This window comes from Lolium rigidum, chromosome 6, assembly GCF_022539505.1.
Source record: "Lolium rigidum isolate FL_2022 chromosome 6, APGP_CSIRO_Lrig_0.1, whole genome shotgun sequence".
Classification (NCBI taxonomy): Eukaryota; Viridiplantae; Streptophyta; class Magnoliopsida; order Poales; family Poaceae; genus Lolium; species Lolium rigidum.
Genome location: NC_061513.1, coordinates 74,302,381 through 74,320,902, shown reverse-complemented (window position 1 = coordinate 74,320,902; position 18,522 = coordinate 74,302,381). Strand labels below are relative to the sequence as shown.

The 18,522-nt window shown below is 45.1% G+C and overlaps 1 protein-coding gene across 1 annotated transcript; it reads right to left on the bottom strand.

Moving 5' to 3' along the window:
* Positions 1 to 14,549: 14,549 nt before the first annotated feature.
* Positions 14,550 to 17,656, bottom strand: LOC124667414 (sedoheptulose-1,7-bisphosphatase, chloroplastic). Its single transcript, XM_047204698.1, has 8 exons — positions 17,422 to 17,656; positions 17,179 to 17,313; positions 16,886 to 17,071; positions 16,728 to 16,809; positions 16,036 to 16,257; positions 15,857 to 15,957; positions 15,699 to 15,770; positions 14,550 to 15,095 (listed from the first exon to the last, which is right to left on the bottom strand). Exons 1-8 carry the CDS (start codon positions 17,518 to 17,520, stop codon positions 14,817 to 14,819), a joined length of 1,176 nt encoding a protein of 391 aa, XP_047060654.1. The 5' UTR covers positions 17,521 to 17,656; the 3' UTR covers positions 14,550 to 14,816.
* Between the last annotated feature and the right edge of the window lie 866 nt (positions 17,657 to 18,522).

The following is an 18,522-nucleotide window of genomic DNA, read 5'->3' as shown; positions in this document are numbered from 1 at the left end:
ATAGCCTACGCCAAGTACTAACACGGATGCACACCATTGTCACCATTACACGTGCGGGGAGGAATAAAACTACTTTAATAACATCACTAGAGTAGCACACGGATAAATTGTGATACAAAACACATTGCAATCATAAAGAGATATAAATAAGCACTTCACTATGCCATTCATAACGGTGAATAAGTATTACGTGAAATATAGCCTAAGAGACCCACACGGTGCACACGCTTGTCACCTTTACACACGTGGGACAAGGAGTCTCCAGGAGATCACATAAGTAAAACCCACTTGACTAGCATAATGACATCTAGATTACAAGCATCATCATATGAATCTCAATCATGTAAGGCGGCTCATGAGATTATTGTATTGAAGCACATAGGAGAGAGATTAACCACATAGCTACCGGTACAGCCCTGAGCCTCGATGGAGAACTACTCCCTCCTCATGGGAGACAGCGGCGTTGATGAAGATGGCGGTGGTGTGTCGATGGAGAAGCCTTCGGGGGCACTTCCCCGTCCCGGCGGCGTGCGGGAACGAGAGACTCTGTCCCCCGGATCTTGGCTTCGCGATGGCGGCGGCTCCGGAAGGTTTCTCGTACCGTGGTTTCGTCGTATCGAGGTTTTAGGTCGGGGACCTTTATATAGGCGGAAGGGCGGCGTCGAGAAGGTCGAACGGGCGGCGACACACTAGGGCGGCGCGGCCAGGCACAGGCGCGCCAGCCTGTCGTCTGGGGCCCGTGGCCCCTCTGCGCGGCTCTCGGGTGTTCTGGAAGCTTCGTGGAAAAATAGGATCTTGGGCGTTGATTTCGTCCGATTCGAGAATATTTCCTTACTAGGATTTACGGAACCAAAAACAGCGAAAACAACGAGCGGCCTTCGGCATCTCGTCAATAGGTTAGTTCCGGAAAACGCATAAATATGACATAAAGTATGCATAAAACATGTAGATATCATCAATAATGTGGCATGGAACATAAGAAATTATCGATACGTCGGAGACGTATCAAGCCACGATACGGAAAACCTTCCAGAGACGCCGCCACCGCCAATCCCATCTCGGGGATTCGGGGAGATGCGCCTCCGGCACCTTGCCGCGAGAGGGAATCATCTCAGGAGGTCTCTTCATCGCCATGATCGCCTCCAGGGATTGATGTGTGAGTAGTTCACCCCTGGACCATGGGTCCATAGCAGTAGCTAGATGGTCGTCTTCTCCTAATTGTGCTATCATGCTCGATCTTGTGAGCTTCCTATCATGATCAAGATCGTTTCTTTGTAATCCTACATGTTGTGTTTGTTGGGATCCGATGGATATTGAATACTATGTCAAGTTGATTATCAATCTATCATATATGAGTTGTTTATGTTCTTGCATGCTCTCCGTTGCTAGTAGAGGCTCTGGCCAAGTTGATACTTGTGACTCCAAGAGGGAGTATTTATGCTCGATAGTGGGTTCATGCCTCCATTAAATGCGGGACGGTGACGAGGAAAGTTCTAAGGTTGTGGATGTGTTGTTGCCACTAGGGATAAAACATCGATGCTTTGTCTAAGGATATTTGTGTTGATTACATTACGCACCATACTTAATGCAATTATGCAGTTGCTTGCAACTTAATACCGGAAGGGTTAGGATGATAACTTTGAAAGTGGACTTTTAGAGCATAGATGCATCTTTGGATAGCGGTCTATGTACTTTGTCGTAATGCCTGCGATAAATCTCATAGTACTCATCATGATATATGTATGTGCATTGTTATGCCTTCTTTATTTGTCAATTGCCCAAGCTGTAATTCCTTCACCCAACATGCTATTTATCTTATGGGAGAGACACGCTAGTGAGCTAGTGGACCCGGTCTATTCTTTACATCTGAAATAAAATCTCTGCAATACTTGTTCTTCTTGTTCTTCGCAAACAATCATCTTCCACACAATACGGTTAATCCTTTGTTCACGGCAAGCCGGTGAGATTGACAACCTCAGTTATTACGTTGGGGCAAAAGTACTTTGGTTGTGTTGTGCGGGTTCCACGTTGGCGCCGGAATCCACTGGTGTTGCGCCACTACATTCACGCCACCATCAACCTTCAACGTGCTTCTTGACTCTCTTGGTTCGATTAAACCTTGGTTTCTTACTGAGGGAAACTTGCTACTGTGCGCATCACACCTTCCTCTTGGGGTTCCCAACGGACGTGTCAACTACACGCATCAACAGGCAAGGCCACGACCAGACGCCAACCTAGCAAAGCCCTCCAAGGCGCTAGGGAGGTGATGTCTACGGGTGCTTCTATTCTTGTAGACAATGTTGGGCCTCCAAGAGCAGAGGTTTGTAGAACAGCAGCAAGTTTCCCTTAAGTGGATCACCCAAGGTTTATCGAACTCAGGGAGGAAGAGGTCAAAGATATCCCTCTCATGCAACCCCGCAACCACAAAGCAAGAAGTCTCTTGTGTCCCCAACACACCTAATAGGTGCACTAGTTCGGCGAAGAGATAGTGAAATACGGGTGGTATAAATAAGTATGAGAAGTGGCAACGGCACCGGAAAAGTGCTTTGCCCAGGACGAGTAAACAAGCAGTAGTAACGCAACGGTAGTAACGCGATAGAAACGATAAACAAGCAGCGATAGCGATATTTAGGAACACGGCCTAGGGATCATACTTTCACTAGTGGACACTCTCAACATTGATCACATAACGAGAATAGATAAATGCATACTCTACACTCTTGTTGGATGATGAACACATTGCGTAGGATTACACGAACCCTCAATGCCGGAGTTAACAAGCTCCACAATTCAATGTTCATATTTAAATAACCTTAGAGTGCATGATAGATCAACACAACTAAACCAAGTACTAACGTAGCATGCACACTGTCACCTTCACGCTACGAAAGGAGGCATAGATCACATCAATACCATCATAGCAATAGTTAACTTCGTAATCTACAAGAGATCACAATCATAGCCTACGCCAAGTACTAACACGGATGCACACACTGTCACCATTACACCGTGCGGGAGGAATAAAACTACTTTAATAACATCACTAGAGTAGCACATAGATAAATTGTGATACAAAACACATTGCAATCATAAAGAGATATAAATAAGTACTTCACTATGCCATTCATAAAAGTGAATAAGTATTCTGTGAAATATAGCCTAAGAGACCCACACGGTGCACACACTTGTCACCTTTACACACGTGGGACAAGGAGTCTCCGGAGATCACATAAGTAAAACCCACTTGACTAGCATAATGACATCTAGATTACAAGCATCATCATATGAATCTCAATCATGTAAGGCAGCTCATGAGATTATTGTATTGAAGTACATAGGAGAGAGATGAACCACATAGCTACCGGTACAGCCCCGAGCCTCGATGGAGAACTACTCCCTCCTCATGGGAAACAGCAGCGTTGATGGTGATGGCGGTGGTGTCGATGGAGAAGCCATCCGGGGGCACTTCCCCGTCCCGGCGGCGTGCCGGAATAGAGACTCCTGTCCCCCAGATCTTGGCTTCGCGATGGCGGCGGCTCTGGAAGGTTTCTCGTACCGTGGCTTTTCCGTATCGAGGTTTTAGGTCAGGGACCTTTAAATAGGCGAAGAGGCGGCGTCAGAAGGTCAACGAGGCGGTGACACGCTAGAGGGGCGCGGCCCAGGCCCTGGCCGCGCCACCCTGTCGTCTGGGGCCCACAGGGCCCTCCTCTGGCGGCTCTCGGGTGTTCTGGAAGCTTCGTGGAAAAATAGGATGCTCGGGCGTTGATTTCGTCCGATTCCGAGAATATTTCCTTACTAGGATTTCTGGAACCAAAAACAGCGAAGCAGAACGAGCTGGCCCTTCGGCATCTCGTCAATAGGTTAGTTCCGAAAAACGCATAAATATGACATAAAGTATGCATAAAACATGTAGATATCATCAATAATGTGGCATGGAACATAAGAAATTATCGATACGTCGGAGACGTATCAGCATCCCCAAGCTTAGTTCTGCTCGTCCCGATCAGGTAAACGATAACAAAGATAATTTCTGAAGTGACATGCCATCATAAACTTGATCATACTATTGTAAGCATATGTAATGAATGCAGCGATCAAAACAATGGTAATGACATGAGTGAACAACTGAATCATAAAGCAAAGACTTTTCATGAATAGTACTTTCGAGACAAGCATCAATAAGTCTTGCATAAGAGTTAACTCATAAAGCAATAAATTCATAGTAAAGGTATTGAAGCAACACAAAGGAAGATTAAGTTTCAGCGGTTGCTTTCAACTTATAACATGTATATCTCATGGATATTGTCAATGCAAAGTAATATAACAAGTGCAATATGCAAGTATGTAGGAATCAATGCACGAGTTCACACAAGTGTTTGCTTCTTGAGGTGGAGAGAGATAGGTGAACTGACTCAACATAAAAGTAAAAGAATGGTCCTTCAAAGAGGAAAGCATCGATTGCTATATTTGTGCTAGAGCTTTGGTTTTGAAAACATGAAACAATTTTGTCAATGGTAGTAATAAAGCATATGAGTTATGTAAATTATATCTTACAAGTTGCAAGCCTCATGCATAGTATACTAATAGTGCCCGCACCTTGTCCTAATTAGCTTGGATTAACACAGATTATCATTGCATAGCATATGTTTCAACCAAGTGTCACAAAGGGGTACCTCTATGCCGCCTGTACAAGGGTCTAAGGAGAAAGTTCGCATTGGATTTCTCGCTTTTGATCATTCTTCAACTTAGACACCCATACCGGGACAACATAGACAACGAGATAATGGACTCCTCTTTTAATGCTTAAGCATTCAACAACGATTAATATTCTCGTAAGAGATTGAGGTTTTATGTCCAAACTGAAACTTCCACCATGATTCATGGCTTCGGTTAGCGGCCCAATGTTCTTCTCTAACGAGTATGCATACTCAAACCATTTGATTGTGAAAACCGCCCTTACTTCGGACAAGACGAACATGCATAGCAACTCACATGATATTCAACAAAGAGTAGATGGCGTCCCCAGGGAACATGGTTATCGCACAACAAGCAACTTAATAAGAGATAAAGTGCATAAGTACATATTCAATACCACAATAGTTTTTAAGGCTATTTTGTCCCATGAGCTATATATTGCAAAGGCGAATGATGGAAATTTAAAGGTAGCACTCAAGCAATTTACTTTGGAATGGCGGAGAAATACCATGTAGTAGGTAGGTATGGTGGACACAAATGGCATAGTAGTTGGCTCAAGGATTTTGGATGCATGAGAAGTATTCCCTCTCGATACAAGGCTTAGGCTAGCAAGGTTATTTGAAACAAACACAAGGATGAACCGGTGCAGCAAAACTCACATAAAAGACATATTGTAAACATTATAAAACTCTACACCGTCTTCCTTGTTGTTCAAAACTCAATACTAGAAATTATCTAGACTTTAGAGAGACCAATTATGCAAACAAAATTTGCAAGCTCTATGCATTTCTTCATTAATAGGTGCAAAGTATATGATGCAAGAGCTTAAACATGAGCACAACAATTGCCAAGTATAAAATTATTCAAGACATTTTACCAATTACTACATGTAGCATTTTCCGTTTCCAACCATATAACAATTAACGAAGCAGTTTCAGCCTTCGCCATGAACATTAAAAGCTAAGAACACATGTGTTCATACGAACCAGCGGAGCATGTCTCTCTCCCACACAAGCATTTATTCAAACAAAAACAAAAACAAAAACAAACAGACGCTCCAAGCAAAGTACATAAGATGTGATGGAATAAAAATATAGTTTCAGGGGAGGAACCTGATAATGTTGTCGATGAAGAAGGGGATGCCTTGGGCATCCCCAAGCTTAGATGCTTGAGTCTTCTTGAAATATGCAGGGATGAACCACCGGGGCATCCCCAAGCTTAGACTCTTCACTCTTCTTGATCATAGTATATCATCCTCCTCTCTTGACCCTTGAAAACTTCCTCCACACCAAACTCAAAACAAACTCATTAGAGGGTTAGTGCATAATCAAAAACTCACATGTTCAGAGGTGACACAATCATTCTTAACACTTCTGGACATTGCTCAAAGCTACTTGACATTAATGAAACAAAGAAATCCATCCAACATAGCGAAAGAGGCAATGCGAAATAAAAGGCAGAATCTGTCAAAACAGAACAGTCCGTAAAGACGAATTTTAAAATGGCACCAGACTTGCTCAGATGAAAAAGCTCAAATTGAATGAAAGTTGCGTACATATCTGAGGATCACTCACGTAAATTGGCATAATTTTCTGAGTTACCTACGGAGAATTAGGCCCAGATTCGTGACAGCAAGAAATCTGTTTCTGCGCAGTAATCCAAATGTAGTATGAACCTTACTATCAAAGACTTTACTTGGCACAACAAAACATAAAACTAAGATAAGGAGAGGTTGCTACAGTAGTAAACAACTTCCAAGACTCAAATATAAAACAAAGTACTGTAGTAAAATAAACACATGGGTTATCTCCCAAGAAGTGCTTTCTTTATAGCCATTAAGATGGGCTCAGCAGTTTTAATGATGCACTCGAAAGAAATAGTAGTTGAAGCAAAAGAGAGCATCAAGAGGCAAATTCAAAACACATTTAAGTCTAATATGATTCCTATTCATAGGAATCTTGTAAATAAACAAGTTCATGAAGAGCAAAGTAACAAGCATAGGAAGATAGAACAAGTGTAGCTTCAAAAATTTCAGCACATAGAGAGGTGTTTTAGTAACATGAAAATTTCTACAACCATATTTTCCTCTCTCATAATAACTTTCAGTAGCAACATGAGCAAACTCAACAATATAACTATCACATAAAGCATTCTTATCATGAGTCTCATGCATAAAATTATTACTCTCCACATAGGCATAATCAATTTTATTAGTTGTAGTGGGAGCAAATTCAACAAAGTAGCTATTATTCTCATCATCAAGTATAGGAGGCATATTGTAATCATAATCAAATTTATCCTCCATAACAGGCGGTACTAAAAGACTACTATCATTATAATCATCATAAATAGGAGGCAAAGTATCATCAAAGAAAATTTTCTCCTCAATGCTTGGGGGACTAAAAATATCATGCTCATTAAAGCCAGCTTCCCCAAGCTTAGAATTTTCCATATCATTAGCAACAATGGTGTTCAAAGCGTTCATACTAATATGTTCCATAGGTTTTTTAATTTTCGCATCAAACCATCCATGTCTTAAATAAGGAAATAGAATAAGAAGCTCATCGTTGTCCATTATGCCAAACTAGTGTAAACAAGAAACAACAAGATGCAATTGCAGGATCTAAAGGAAATAGCTTCGAGTACTTACAACGGCGAAAATAGCTTAGTAGCCGAGATCCGGAGTGTGAGTACCTTTTACCTTTCCTCCCCGGCAACGGCGCCGTGAAAATAGCTTGATGTCTACGAGTGCTTCTATTCTTGTAGACGGTGTTGGGCCTCCAAGAGCGAGAGGTTTGTAGAACAGGCAGCAAGTTTCCCTTAAGTGGATCACCCAAGGTTTATCGAACTCGGGGAGGAAGAGGTCAAAGATATCCCTCTCATGCAACCCTGCAACCACAAAGCAAGAAGTCTCTTGTGTCCCCAACACACCTAATAGGTGCACTAGTTCAGCGAAGAGATAGTGAAATACGAGGTGGTATAAATAAGTATGAGCGAGTGGCAACGGCACCGGAAAAGTGCTTTGCCCGAGACGATAAACAAGCGATGAGTAACGCAGCAGATGAGTAACGCGAGTAAAACAGTAAACAAGCAGCGATAGCAGTATTTAGGAACAAGGCCTAGGGATCATACTTTCACTAGTGGACACTCTCAACATTGATCACATAACAGAATAGATAAATGCATACTCTACACTCTTGTTGGATGATGAACACATTGCGTAGGATTACACGAACCCTCAATGCCGGAGTTAACAAGCTCCACAATTCAATGTTCATATTTAAATAACCTTAGAGTGCATGATAGATCAACACAACTAAACCAAGTACTAACGTAGCATGCACACTGTCACCTTCACGCTACGAAAGGAGGCATAGATCACATCAATACCATCATAGCAATAGTTAACTTCGTAATCTACAAGAGATCACAATCATAGCCTACGCCAAGTACTAACACGGATGCACACACTTGTCACCATTACACCGTGCAGGAGGAATAAAACTACTTTAATAACATCACTAGAGTAGCACATAGATAAATTGTGATACAAAACACATTGCAATCATAAAGAGATATAAATAAGCACTTCACTATGCCATTCATAACAGTGAATAAGTATTCTGTGAAATATAGCCTAAGAGACCCACACGGTGCACACACTCTGTCACCTTTACACACGTGGGACAAGGAGTCTCCGGAGATCACATAAGTAAAACCCACTTGACTAGCATAATGACATCTAGATTACAAGAATCATCATATGAATCTCAATCATGTAAGGCAGCTCATGAGATTATTGTATTGAAGTACATAGGAGAGAGATGAACCACATAGCTACCGGTACAGCCCCGAGCCTCGATGGAGAACTACTCCCTCCTCATGGGAAACAGCAGCGTTGATGGAGATGGCGGTGGTGTCGGTGGAGAAGCCTTCCGGGGGCACTTCCCCGTCCCGGCGGCGTGCCGGAACAGAGACTCCTGTCCCCCTGATCTTGGCTTCGCGATGGTGGCGGCTCTGGAAGGTTTCTCGTACCGTGGCTTTTCCGTATCGAGGTTTTAGGTCAGGGACCTTTAAATAGGCGAAGAGGCGGCGTCAGAAGGTCAACGAGGCGGTGACACGCTAGGGGGGCGCGGCCCAGGCCCTGGCCGCGCCACCCTGTCGTCTGGGGCCCACAGGACCCTCCTCTGGCGGCTCTCGGGTGTTCTGGAAGCTTCGTGGAAAAATAGGATGTCGGGCGTTGATTTCGTCCGATTCCGAGAATATTTCCTTACTAGGATTTCGGAACCAAAAACAGCGAGAAAACGAGGAACCGGCCCTTCGGCATCTCGTCAATAGGTTAGTTCCGGAAAACGCATAAATATGACATAAAGTATGCATAAAACATGTAGATATCATCAATAATGTGGCATGGAACATAAGAAATTATCGATACGTCGGAGACGTATCAGCCACCTTAGGTGGAGTCCACCTTGGACTCCACCCTCTAGGGTTGGCCGGCCATGGGTGGTGGAGTCCCTTCGGAACTCCTCCTTCCAAAGTGATTTCTTCCGGACTTTTCTAGAACCTTCTAGAACCTTCCATAAATGCACCGGATCATTTTTAAACTTATAAAATGACTTTCTATATATGAATCTTATTCTCCGGACCATTCCGGAACTCCTCGTGATGTCCGGGATCCCATCCGAGACTTCGAACAATACTTCGAACTCCATTCCATATTCAAGTTCTACTATTACAACATCAAACCTTAAGTGTGTCACCCTACGGTTCGCGAACTATGTAGACATGGTTGAGATCTCTCTCGACCAATAACCAATAGCGGGATCCGGAGATCCATAATGGCTCCCACATATTCAAAGATGACTTAGTGATCGAATGAACCATTCACATACGATACCAATTCCCTTTGTCACGCGATATTTTACTTGTCCGAGGTTTGATCTTCGGTATCACTTTATACCTTGTTCAACCTCGTCTCTGACAAGTACTCTTTACTCGTACCGTGGTATGTGGTCTCTTATGAACTTATTCATATGCTTGCAAGACATTAGACGACATTCCACCGAGAGGGCCCAGAGTATATCTATCCGTCATCGGGATGGACAAATCCCACTCGTTGATCCATATGCCTCAACTCATACTTTGCGGATACTTAATCCCACCTTTATAACCACCCATTTACGCGGTGGCATTTGATGTAATCAAAGTACCTTTCCGATATAAGTGATTTACATGATCTCATGGTCATAAGGACTAGGTAACTATGTATCGAAAGCTTATAGCAAACAACTTAATGACGTGATCTTATGCTACGCTTAAATGGGTGTGTCCATTACATCATTCATATAATGATATAACCTTGTTATTAATAACATCCAATGTTCATGATTATGAAACTAATCATTTATTAATCAACAAGCTAGTTAAGAGGCTTACTAGGGACTCATTATTGTTTACATAACACATATGTATCAATGTTTCGGTTAATACAATTATAGCATGGTATATAAACATTTATCATAAACATAAAGATATATAATAACCACTTTTATTATTGCCACTTGGGCATATCTCCAACAATTATATCATGTGTAATTAGTATCGTTAGATTCGTATTGAAAAGAACTTTTCAATGATACGAATTTCATACAAACAATGTTTATCTATTTGAAATAATTCTTGGTCAAACAAAAAACACGTAAAACGAGGGCGCCTTATTCCTTGAAACGGAGGTAGTATAACACTAGCAAAGCTCCGCGACCATATGTGCTCATTTTTTATACAACAAGTAATTAATGCCAAAGGAGAGTTCCACACTCCTTCTTGAGATGTTGGAAATATATATGAAACAATCTATGTTATATAGTTAGAAACGTTATCTTTGTTCTTTCAAAATGTTTATCGTGATTTCCGAAACTGTAAATTGTCATGCATGTTGTGTGTATATATGAATGTGTTATGTGGCTCCCCTTCAGACCGAGTAAAGAGTGATCGATGATCCTATATGCAATATTGTGTAGAGTTATATATATGTTAGTCCTATGCTCATACACTACCATTCCAGCTTACATGCGCAAAAATAATAAAAACGGACAACAATAATGCCAGCGTGCAAAGAACGATTATGCCCCTATAACACAATGGCAACGTGTAGGCGGACACGCAAGCAGTAGCACTACTTACAAGTAGAGTGTGCTATGACAGGCTACTATTAAGGCTAATGGCAGCGTGTGAGCGTGGCATGCGGCTAGTATGCTATCTATCAGTCGCGTGTATCCGGATCACACGACTGGTAACATATAGCATGGGCGGAGTACCAGTCGTGAGCTAGGGCCCGCGACTGGTAGGACAATTGCACACGCGGCTAGTAGGCTTTTCCCTACTAGTGGTAGCATGTATGATATCACCACTGTCCGGTATCCAAGTTATCGCATCACCATCTGCAAGGCTGATAGTATCGTCAGAAACTACAATGATACTCTCCGCAACAGTGGAACCGCTGTTGCCATCATGGTCTTCATGCATGAAAGACATGATCTCATCTACTGTAGTAATTCTTCCCTCACTATCACTGTCATCTTGTTTCTGAACTTGCTTAGTTTTTTTCCTTTCTTTTGTCCTTCTTCCATTATTCACATTGCCACTTGATGTGGCCCTTCTCATGGCAGTGATGGCACACAAAATCATCATACTTGCCTTTTGATTTGGTTCTACTTCTTATTTCACCCCCTTACTCGGACCTATACTCTTGCTTCTCCCCATGACAGAGTTACCAACACCTCTGAGTGTGAGAAAGAGTTGTCCTTATCAACATTTTTCTAGACTCTTCATTTAGTGCCTTGGTCTTCACAAGGTTCCAAGTGACAACACCATTTGGTTTTGAATTGCACACGGTGACCTTCAAACTCTCCCAAGTGTCCGGGAATGCGCCAAGCAGCAGCAACGCTCTCACTGAAGATAGCTGATTTATAATGCCCTAAAATTTATTCACATGATCTGCAATTTGAGTGCCCTCCTTGTACCTCAAACGCATCAATCTCTCTTGATCAGGAGCATCTTGTTTTTTTTTGGCCATAACTGGAAAGATCCAGATGACGGCAGACACAGGAAATTGCACAAAGACCCCTAGAAAAAGAAAATATTACAAATAAAGCCCTCCAGGTCCTTGAGCACATCCATATCGCGTCCCGTCGCAATCTCCGTCGCCGCCGCCGACGGCACCACCGCCGGAGAAGAAAAAGACGGAGAAACCACACTCCCAGCTCAGAGGAGATACCATCGGAGACTTGCTCCTTTGTGGACCTCAAAAGTTGTTCGCTGCAAGCAGCGGCACCGTCATCTTTGGGGCTCATCGGCCGGGGAAGAATCCCGTCACTCCTCAGAGCCAAGCACCGCCGTCTCCCGTCGACCTCGTCGAGGAAGAACAACAGGGCCACAGCCTTCATACCTCTTCCCGCTCCTATGCAGCAATCTTCTGGACGAGGCCGGCGCACGCCGCCGACCATCTCCTGGGCTCTTCCCTCCCGAATCCCGGACGGATCCGGAGACACGCCGCCACGGGAGCAACAAATCGGGGGGAACAAAATCCCACCACGACCACGCCGATGCTGCCTCAACGTCGCCGCTCGGGAAGCTCCTCCGCACGCCCGGATCTCAGATCCCGGCCGCGGACACCTTATTTGCCGCCGCCGGAACACCGACGGCACACACACACCTATCTCACACCTAAATACATGCCGGAGACGAAGATCCTGGAGCCCCCTACCCTCCCGCCGCCGAAGCGGCTGACGGAGGGGAGAGAGCCCCAAGATCTCGCCGGCGGTGAAGGAGGAGAAAAGAAGTCGCCCCCGGATTCGCCTCTCTTCTTGTAGAGGAGAAAATGGGGAGAAGGGGGGGGGAGCATCTTGTTGATACATTCTTTGCAATCATATAATTCCTCAAATTTATGCCATAAGGTGAGTGCATGTGTCTCATAAATGATATGATTATAAAAAATTCATCGAACCACTGTCAAATGAACCCACAAGCTTGTAGATGAATTAACCCCACTGATCTTCCTTCATATCCCCAAGCATCGCACATGAGAACACCGACTTCCAATATTTCTTCACATACAGGAAATCCTTCATATTGCTCTTGCAAGCTTGATAATTTGTACTGTTCAATGTTATTATTTTGTTGGTATTCACTTTCATATTTCACACAAGAAAATACACTTAGCTCAAAACAAATGTGGCTTTGAAACTTGAGTACAAACTGAACCTCAGCTCTGATACCACTTTGTTGGGGCAGAACCCCACTATATCTGTATGAAAATAGATAAAATTGGAGGATAGCTTCAACCAACAGGTATGCAATGGGAAAACAAACACAAACACACGCACAAGTGACACAATGATTTATGTGGAAAACCTCCTCAACATGAGGAGGGAAAACCACGGGTATGGACCAACTGGTACACGCAAGATTCCTTATAAGCAACCTAGGTACATAATTTTCTCTAGACATCTAGAGATTACAACACACTTCTCCTCGTTTCCCACCGGTAAAACCAACAACAACCACAAGAGATAAGATACGACAAAAGCAAAGATATTACAGTTTTGTCCTCATTGGTAATGAGCAAACTGATCTTAAACCGTAGATCCAATCAGCACCAACTTTGGTAGACAAGTAGACATATGAGTTCCCAACATACTGACCAAAAATCAGCCCAATCGGACACAGTCCTGTCCAAACTATTCATCGCCCAAAACTGCTATGTACTAAAACTGTAGCCGTCTGAACTGAGTTAACCGCTCTCAAATATGATTCTCCACTAACCCAAATCTCAAACCACCAAGTACTCAAAGTAAGGAACAAGTTTATCGAGTTTGGAGCCGATCCAAGAACTTTTGAACCTCCAAACATCCGCTTGAAGATAGACCGGTCAAATCTTAAAAAACTAGACAAAAATCACCTCTCATATTTTTTCCTTTCTTCTTACCTGGTTGTGGTGTTCGAGTGTGTGTTCTCACCCTCTCACAACAGCGGTCATGTTCGGGTTTGCTTACCTTGCTATTAATTTTGATCACCAAGGGTGACTAGAGTTTCTTCTTATCTATCTCTCAAGGAGGCAACACAGTTGTTGGATGCGGATCTCCATCAACGGTTGATATGTGTTGAACTTCTTAGACTGATGTTTGGCTGCCAATACACCTTAATGTGGAGGACTCGATGTCGGGGTGCCCTGCAGGCCTTCGTGGAGCCTAGGGATGTGGCGGTATAATTTCTTTTCTTTTAGAAAAAGTCCTGTGTCAATTTCAGTACCTGTTTTGTCACTCGAACGTGCGTGCTCTGTTATCCAGCACCCGGATCTGAGTTATCCAAGTCGGATTATTGAACTTTTTTTTTAGGGCTATTGGACATTTACTAGAGTTGATTTTTTCTAAAAGAAAGAGTACTCTTCTTTTAACTCGTAGGCGCTGCCCGGCGCGGCCAATTCTGCGCACCACCGTGCAGATTGCATGCGCGCTACGTGCAGAGCTTTGTGTCATGTCATGCATCCTACTGTAGTGTACAATCTTCCATATAAAAACCATCGAACGGTCATCGCACGTAGCAAGAGGTCATCGGCGCGGTCAGGAGTTGTAAACACGGGCTCAGATCAGCACGGTTGGTCGGGGTTTCAGACAAACTGCTTTCTCAGGAATCAGAACGTCATGCCACTGCTCCTCTCGCGCACCCATACCGTGGACTGTTCGAGCCTGGTACGTGGAAACATCGCGACATGGATTCCATTGCTGCCCTGTTGCGTGACAGCGCGAAGAGAGATCGAGCAGCAAAGTTGCAGAGAAGGAGACGACCACAAGTGTTGCCCAACTTAAGTACTTATCGTAGACATGCAGACATGTGATGGCACAAGTGTTGCCATGGACACACCACCTCGTTCAGAATGTTGCACCGCAGAGGAGACACATGGACAAGAGGGGAAGAGTTCTACAAGCTCGTCTGTCCACTGCATTGCCAGTTCGCGTCACAACATGCTTGGACTCTATAACGGGCAGCAGTTTGAGGTCAGGTTTCGTGTCTCACGGCCGGCCCCAGACAAAAACGTAAGGAAAAAAAAACACGCTGAATCAGACGGTGGCGCCGACGGCGGCGCTGGCGAGTCTGGAGGAGCCGTAGAGCGTCTCCTCGAACCGGATGATCTCGTTCTTGGACCCGTAGGCCACCTGGGTCCGCTCGTCGAGCTGGGTGATCACCTTGTCCAGCACCGACTGCTTGCCGTCGCTGCTGTGCCCGCCGGCCTTCTCGATCAGGAACCCCAGCGGCGCCACCTCGAACAGCAGCCGCAGCTTCGCCTTGGCCGTGGGCGACGTCACGTTGGTGAAGATGCCCTTCTCCTTCACGATGATCTGCATACATCATCGAACACATCCATTCAGACTCACGCACTGAAAAAAACTCAGTGCAATGGAGTGTATGCAGGGAAATCTATGGAAGCAAAGCTCGTTCGCTACGTATGTCCCAGTCGACAGCACGGCCTTGCTTAAAGCAGACGCTGGTACAGGCTTAAATAGTTCGATCGCATGGGCTCGCGGTGGAACAACAGTTCGTGCCACTCACAGCTGCGAGCACCCAGCCAAATTTTCTTGTTCCCAAAAGTTACATTGCATTGTCTGAAAGACTGTATCTCTTTGGCGCGAAAGGTGTTGAAGTGGAACTGACATGACTGATTGATCATGGAGGTGTTCAGTGTTGCGTCGAACAGGCACTCCTGATCATCAATCCGATCATCGGTACTGAAATCTACAGTCATCCCATGCATTTCGGTGTACCATATATCATTAATTATTAGTTTTGAGAAGGAAGCATTTTGTTGGGTCTTTGCAAATTTCAGTGCACCATGCTAACTGATTTACCATAAAGGTGTTCTCAATGCTGGATCACGTAACATTTGTGGTTTCTGAATATGTGAGCATGACTGGTAATAACTGAAGAGCTGTTGATATACGTACCTGGTTGACATCAGGAACCATTCCTCCGGTGTAACGCAGCGTGTACTTCTCCTTGACATAGTAGTTGACAAGCTGACGGTACACATTTTCCAGTTGTTAATTTCCGATTAGAACTCTTCCAGTTGTTAAATAAAACCAAAACCGTAAGAAGTTAGCACCTTGTCGTAGTCAGGGTTATCGAATGTGGCCCTCAAGTTACCAGGGGAGAACATTTTCCCTTCACTGATGGTCGTGGTGTCCTTAACATGCTGCCATTTGCCTGCAACATTTGAAGACCTTCGATTACTATCACATTTCGTACATATGTTTCATTGGATACTTCAGATCTGAAGCAAACCTTCGTCAAGGAGGAGGAATTCATGTGTTCCAGGACAGTCCTTGAGGGCAACAACGAAAGTGGTGCGAGGGCCGTAGATTCCCATGGCAGCAGCAACTTGGTCGCCACCGGTGACGCCCGTCAGCTTGTCGCCCGGCCAGACGCCGAAGATGGTTCCCACGGTGAAGTTGGTGTCCACGATGCTGGAGCCGTCAAGGGGATCGAACGCAACACTGAATCCGCCTGCAGGAATGGCAGAATCAAGCGTATCAGAAATACAATACAAAATGCTAAAATCTTGACTAGTTTCTGCATTTTCTAGCCGTTGGTTAAAATGAAACCTGTGCAAATTACAAGATATTTAAGCTCTTGATCACTTAAAAATGAAGAAGCAGGTGACTCGTCTTGCTCTCCAAATTAGGTTAGCATCTATGGCTAGAATCAAAGAGGACACAATGGTTACATGTACTGACATGCTGTTTCAGTGTTGTAGTTCTCTGAAGGTGCGAACTGGAACATATGTTTTGTTCAGTAGCAGTGGTGTTGCTAGTGAAGCACTGAGCACTGTCCAGTACTATATTCAGTAGCATAGGAGCTGCGCGCGTTCAGTTAAGAATACACAGTTAATCTTTAGGTGATCGTTGGTCTCCTTAATAATCTTATCGAGATTTGGACTTGTGCTCTGTTTATAGTGACAAGAAATCGAGATGTACCTTCGACTGGGCCACCCATGTCCTGGAGCTCAGGCACTTCCTCGGAGCACGCATACTTGCAGACATGGGAGTACTCCAACGCCTGCATATGTAAGGCAAGTGAGATGGAAAGACGTGCACGCGCGCGCGTAGAAAGCATTCGATAGATCGCGTCTCACCTCGAAGAGGAGCTTGTCGGCGAGCATGTCGACGGCGAGCTGCTCGTCGCCGAAGGAGTTGACGCACGCCGTGCCGCCGCAGGACGCGGTCCTGACCTTGAAGGCGATCGTCCTCATCGCCTCGCCCATGCAGATGAGCAGCCTGATGAGGTTCTTGTCGGGCGTCGCCTTGGTGAGGAACTCCTCCTGGCACCACACAAAACCCCCCAAAAAACGTAAGCATCGCGTGGCACATACGCTCGTGCACCGGCAATCTTGCACTGAATTGCTGATGATGGATGTACGACACGCACCAGGCTGTCCCCGATCGCGCACCGGGTGGTGAGCGCCGCGCGGCTCGCCGCCTTGGACTGCCTCCCCGGGAGCGACGTCCTCGCCGTGTTCGCGCGCAGCGACTCGCCGTAGAACGAGGTCGCCGGCCTGGCAGCCTGCCGCCACATTCCCCGTCAGTAATCATCAGAAAGAAAGGAATTGTTTCGCGCCGATGCGCCCGAGCACACCGGCACACGGTACTCTGCAGAACAGCATGTGCGCACCTTGGGCCTGTAGGACTGCGAGAAGGACATGGCGGCGCAGCACGCAGGGGAGCGCGTGGCGGCCCCGCGGGCGTAACCGGCGGCCGCGACGGTCTCCATTGCTGCCGGCTGCTGGTGGTGCTGTAAACGGCCGAGTGTAATCTGGCCGGCGCTGACGAGGAGAGAGAGAGAGAGAGAGAGGGAGCTTAAGATATCGCAAGAGTGGTATTAGCTGTCCTGCGTTTTTACGTCGCGTCCGCAGCGAGCACGGCCGGTGGAATGGATCACGCGCGGCGGACGCACGACTGGACCAGAAAAGCCGTCGCGCGGGAGAAGATAGAGCGCGACCACCGTTCGTGCTTTGTGTGGCCCTCTGCTGCTGGGATGAGCCGACGATCGACGAGATGGAGCGCCGGATCGACCGGTCCGGCCCGGGGGGCGTACGGTGCTTCTCCTGTCAACTTGCGCGCTTGCAAGGGACAGACTGGTTGCCACTTCAAAGCACACTCAATTTTCAAACTTTAACCAGAGATAAATTTCAGATTCTGCCTAACATAATTGCATATATACTTCACTTAGATGTTGAGTTTTGTTCTTGTAAATACTTTTCTGCTCTTCTAATCAAATGACAGAACGTCTGGCTTTTACCCCTGAAAAATGACATTTATCGACACTATCTAATTAGTCAGCTGAAATTTTTCGCTTTGATTATTGTGCCATCCAAATAGAGGAAAATCCGTATACACAACTGATAATTACCTAGAGGCCTAAATACAACTCAAAAGGTTATCGTTTCAAATAGAGTGAAATACATTTACAACCATCGAATTTGTTGAAGAGGTACGCGGATGCGATTTGGCCCTCAAACTCTGGAACTGTTCTACTTCAGTCCTCAAACTTCTTAAAGAGGTTCACATATGGTCTTGTACATTTTGCTTAATTATAGAGCCAGCATGGCGAGTGAGACCAATGCATCGTGATCGAATGAGGAGGTGAGAAGTGAGATAGTGGGGATTATGAGAAGCTATTAGGGTGGCTCACACATAAGATATGTGCTGCTAGCCTAATGACTCGATCTGGTCGACAGCGGTTTCCCACCCCGAACTCTCATCCGGCAAGGGC

What these genes read in the sequence shown, in the direction of transcription:
- LOC124667414 (XM_047204698.1), bottom strand. Translation starts at nt 17,520, where the DNA reads ATGGAGACCGTCGCGGCCGCCGGTTACGCCCGCGGGGCCGCCACGCGC. An exon ending in CCGACAAGCTCCTCTTCGAG is followed by an intron (nt 16,810 to 16,885) that starts GTGAGACGCGAT and finishes TTACATATGCAG; the next exon opens with GCGTTGGAGTACTCCCATGT. An exon ending in CATGGGTGGCCCAGTCGAAG is followed by an intron (nt 16,258 to 16,727) that starts GTACATCTCGAT and finishes CCATTCCTGCAG; the next exon opens with GCGGATTCAGTGTTGCGTTC.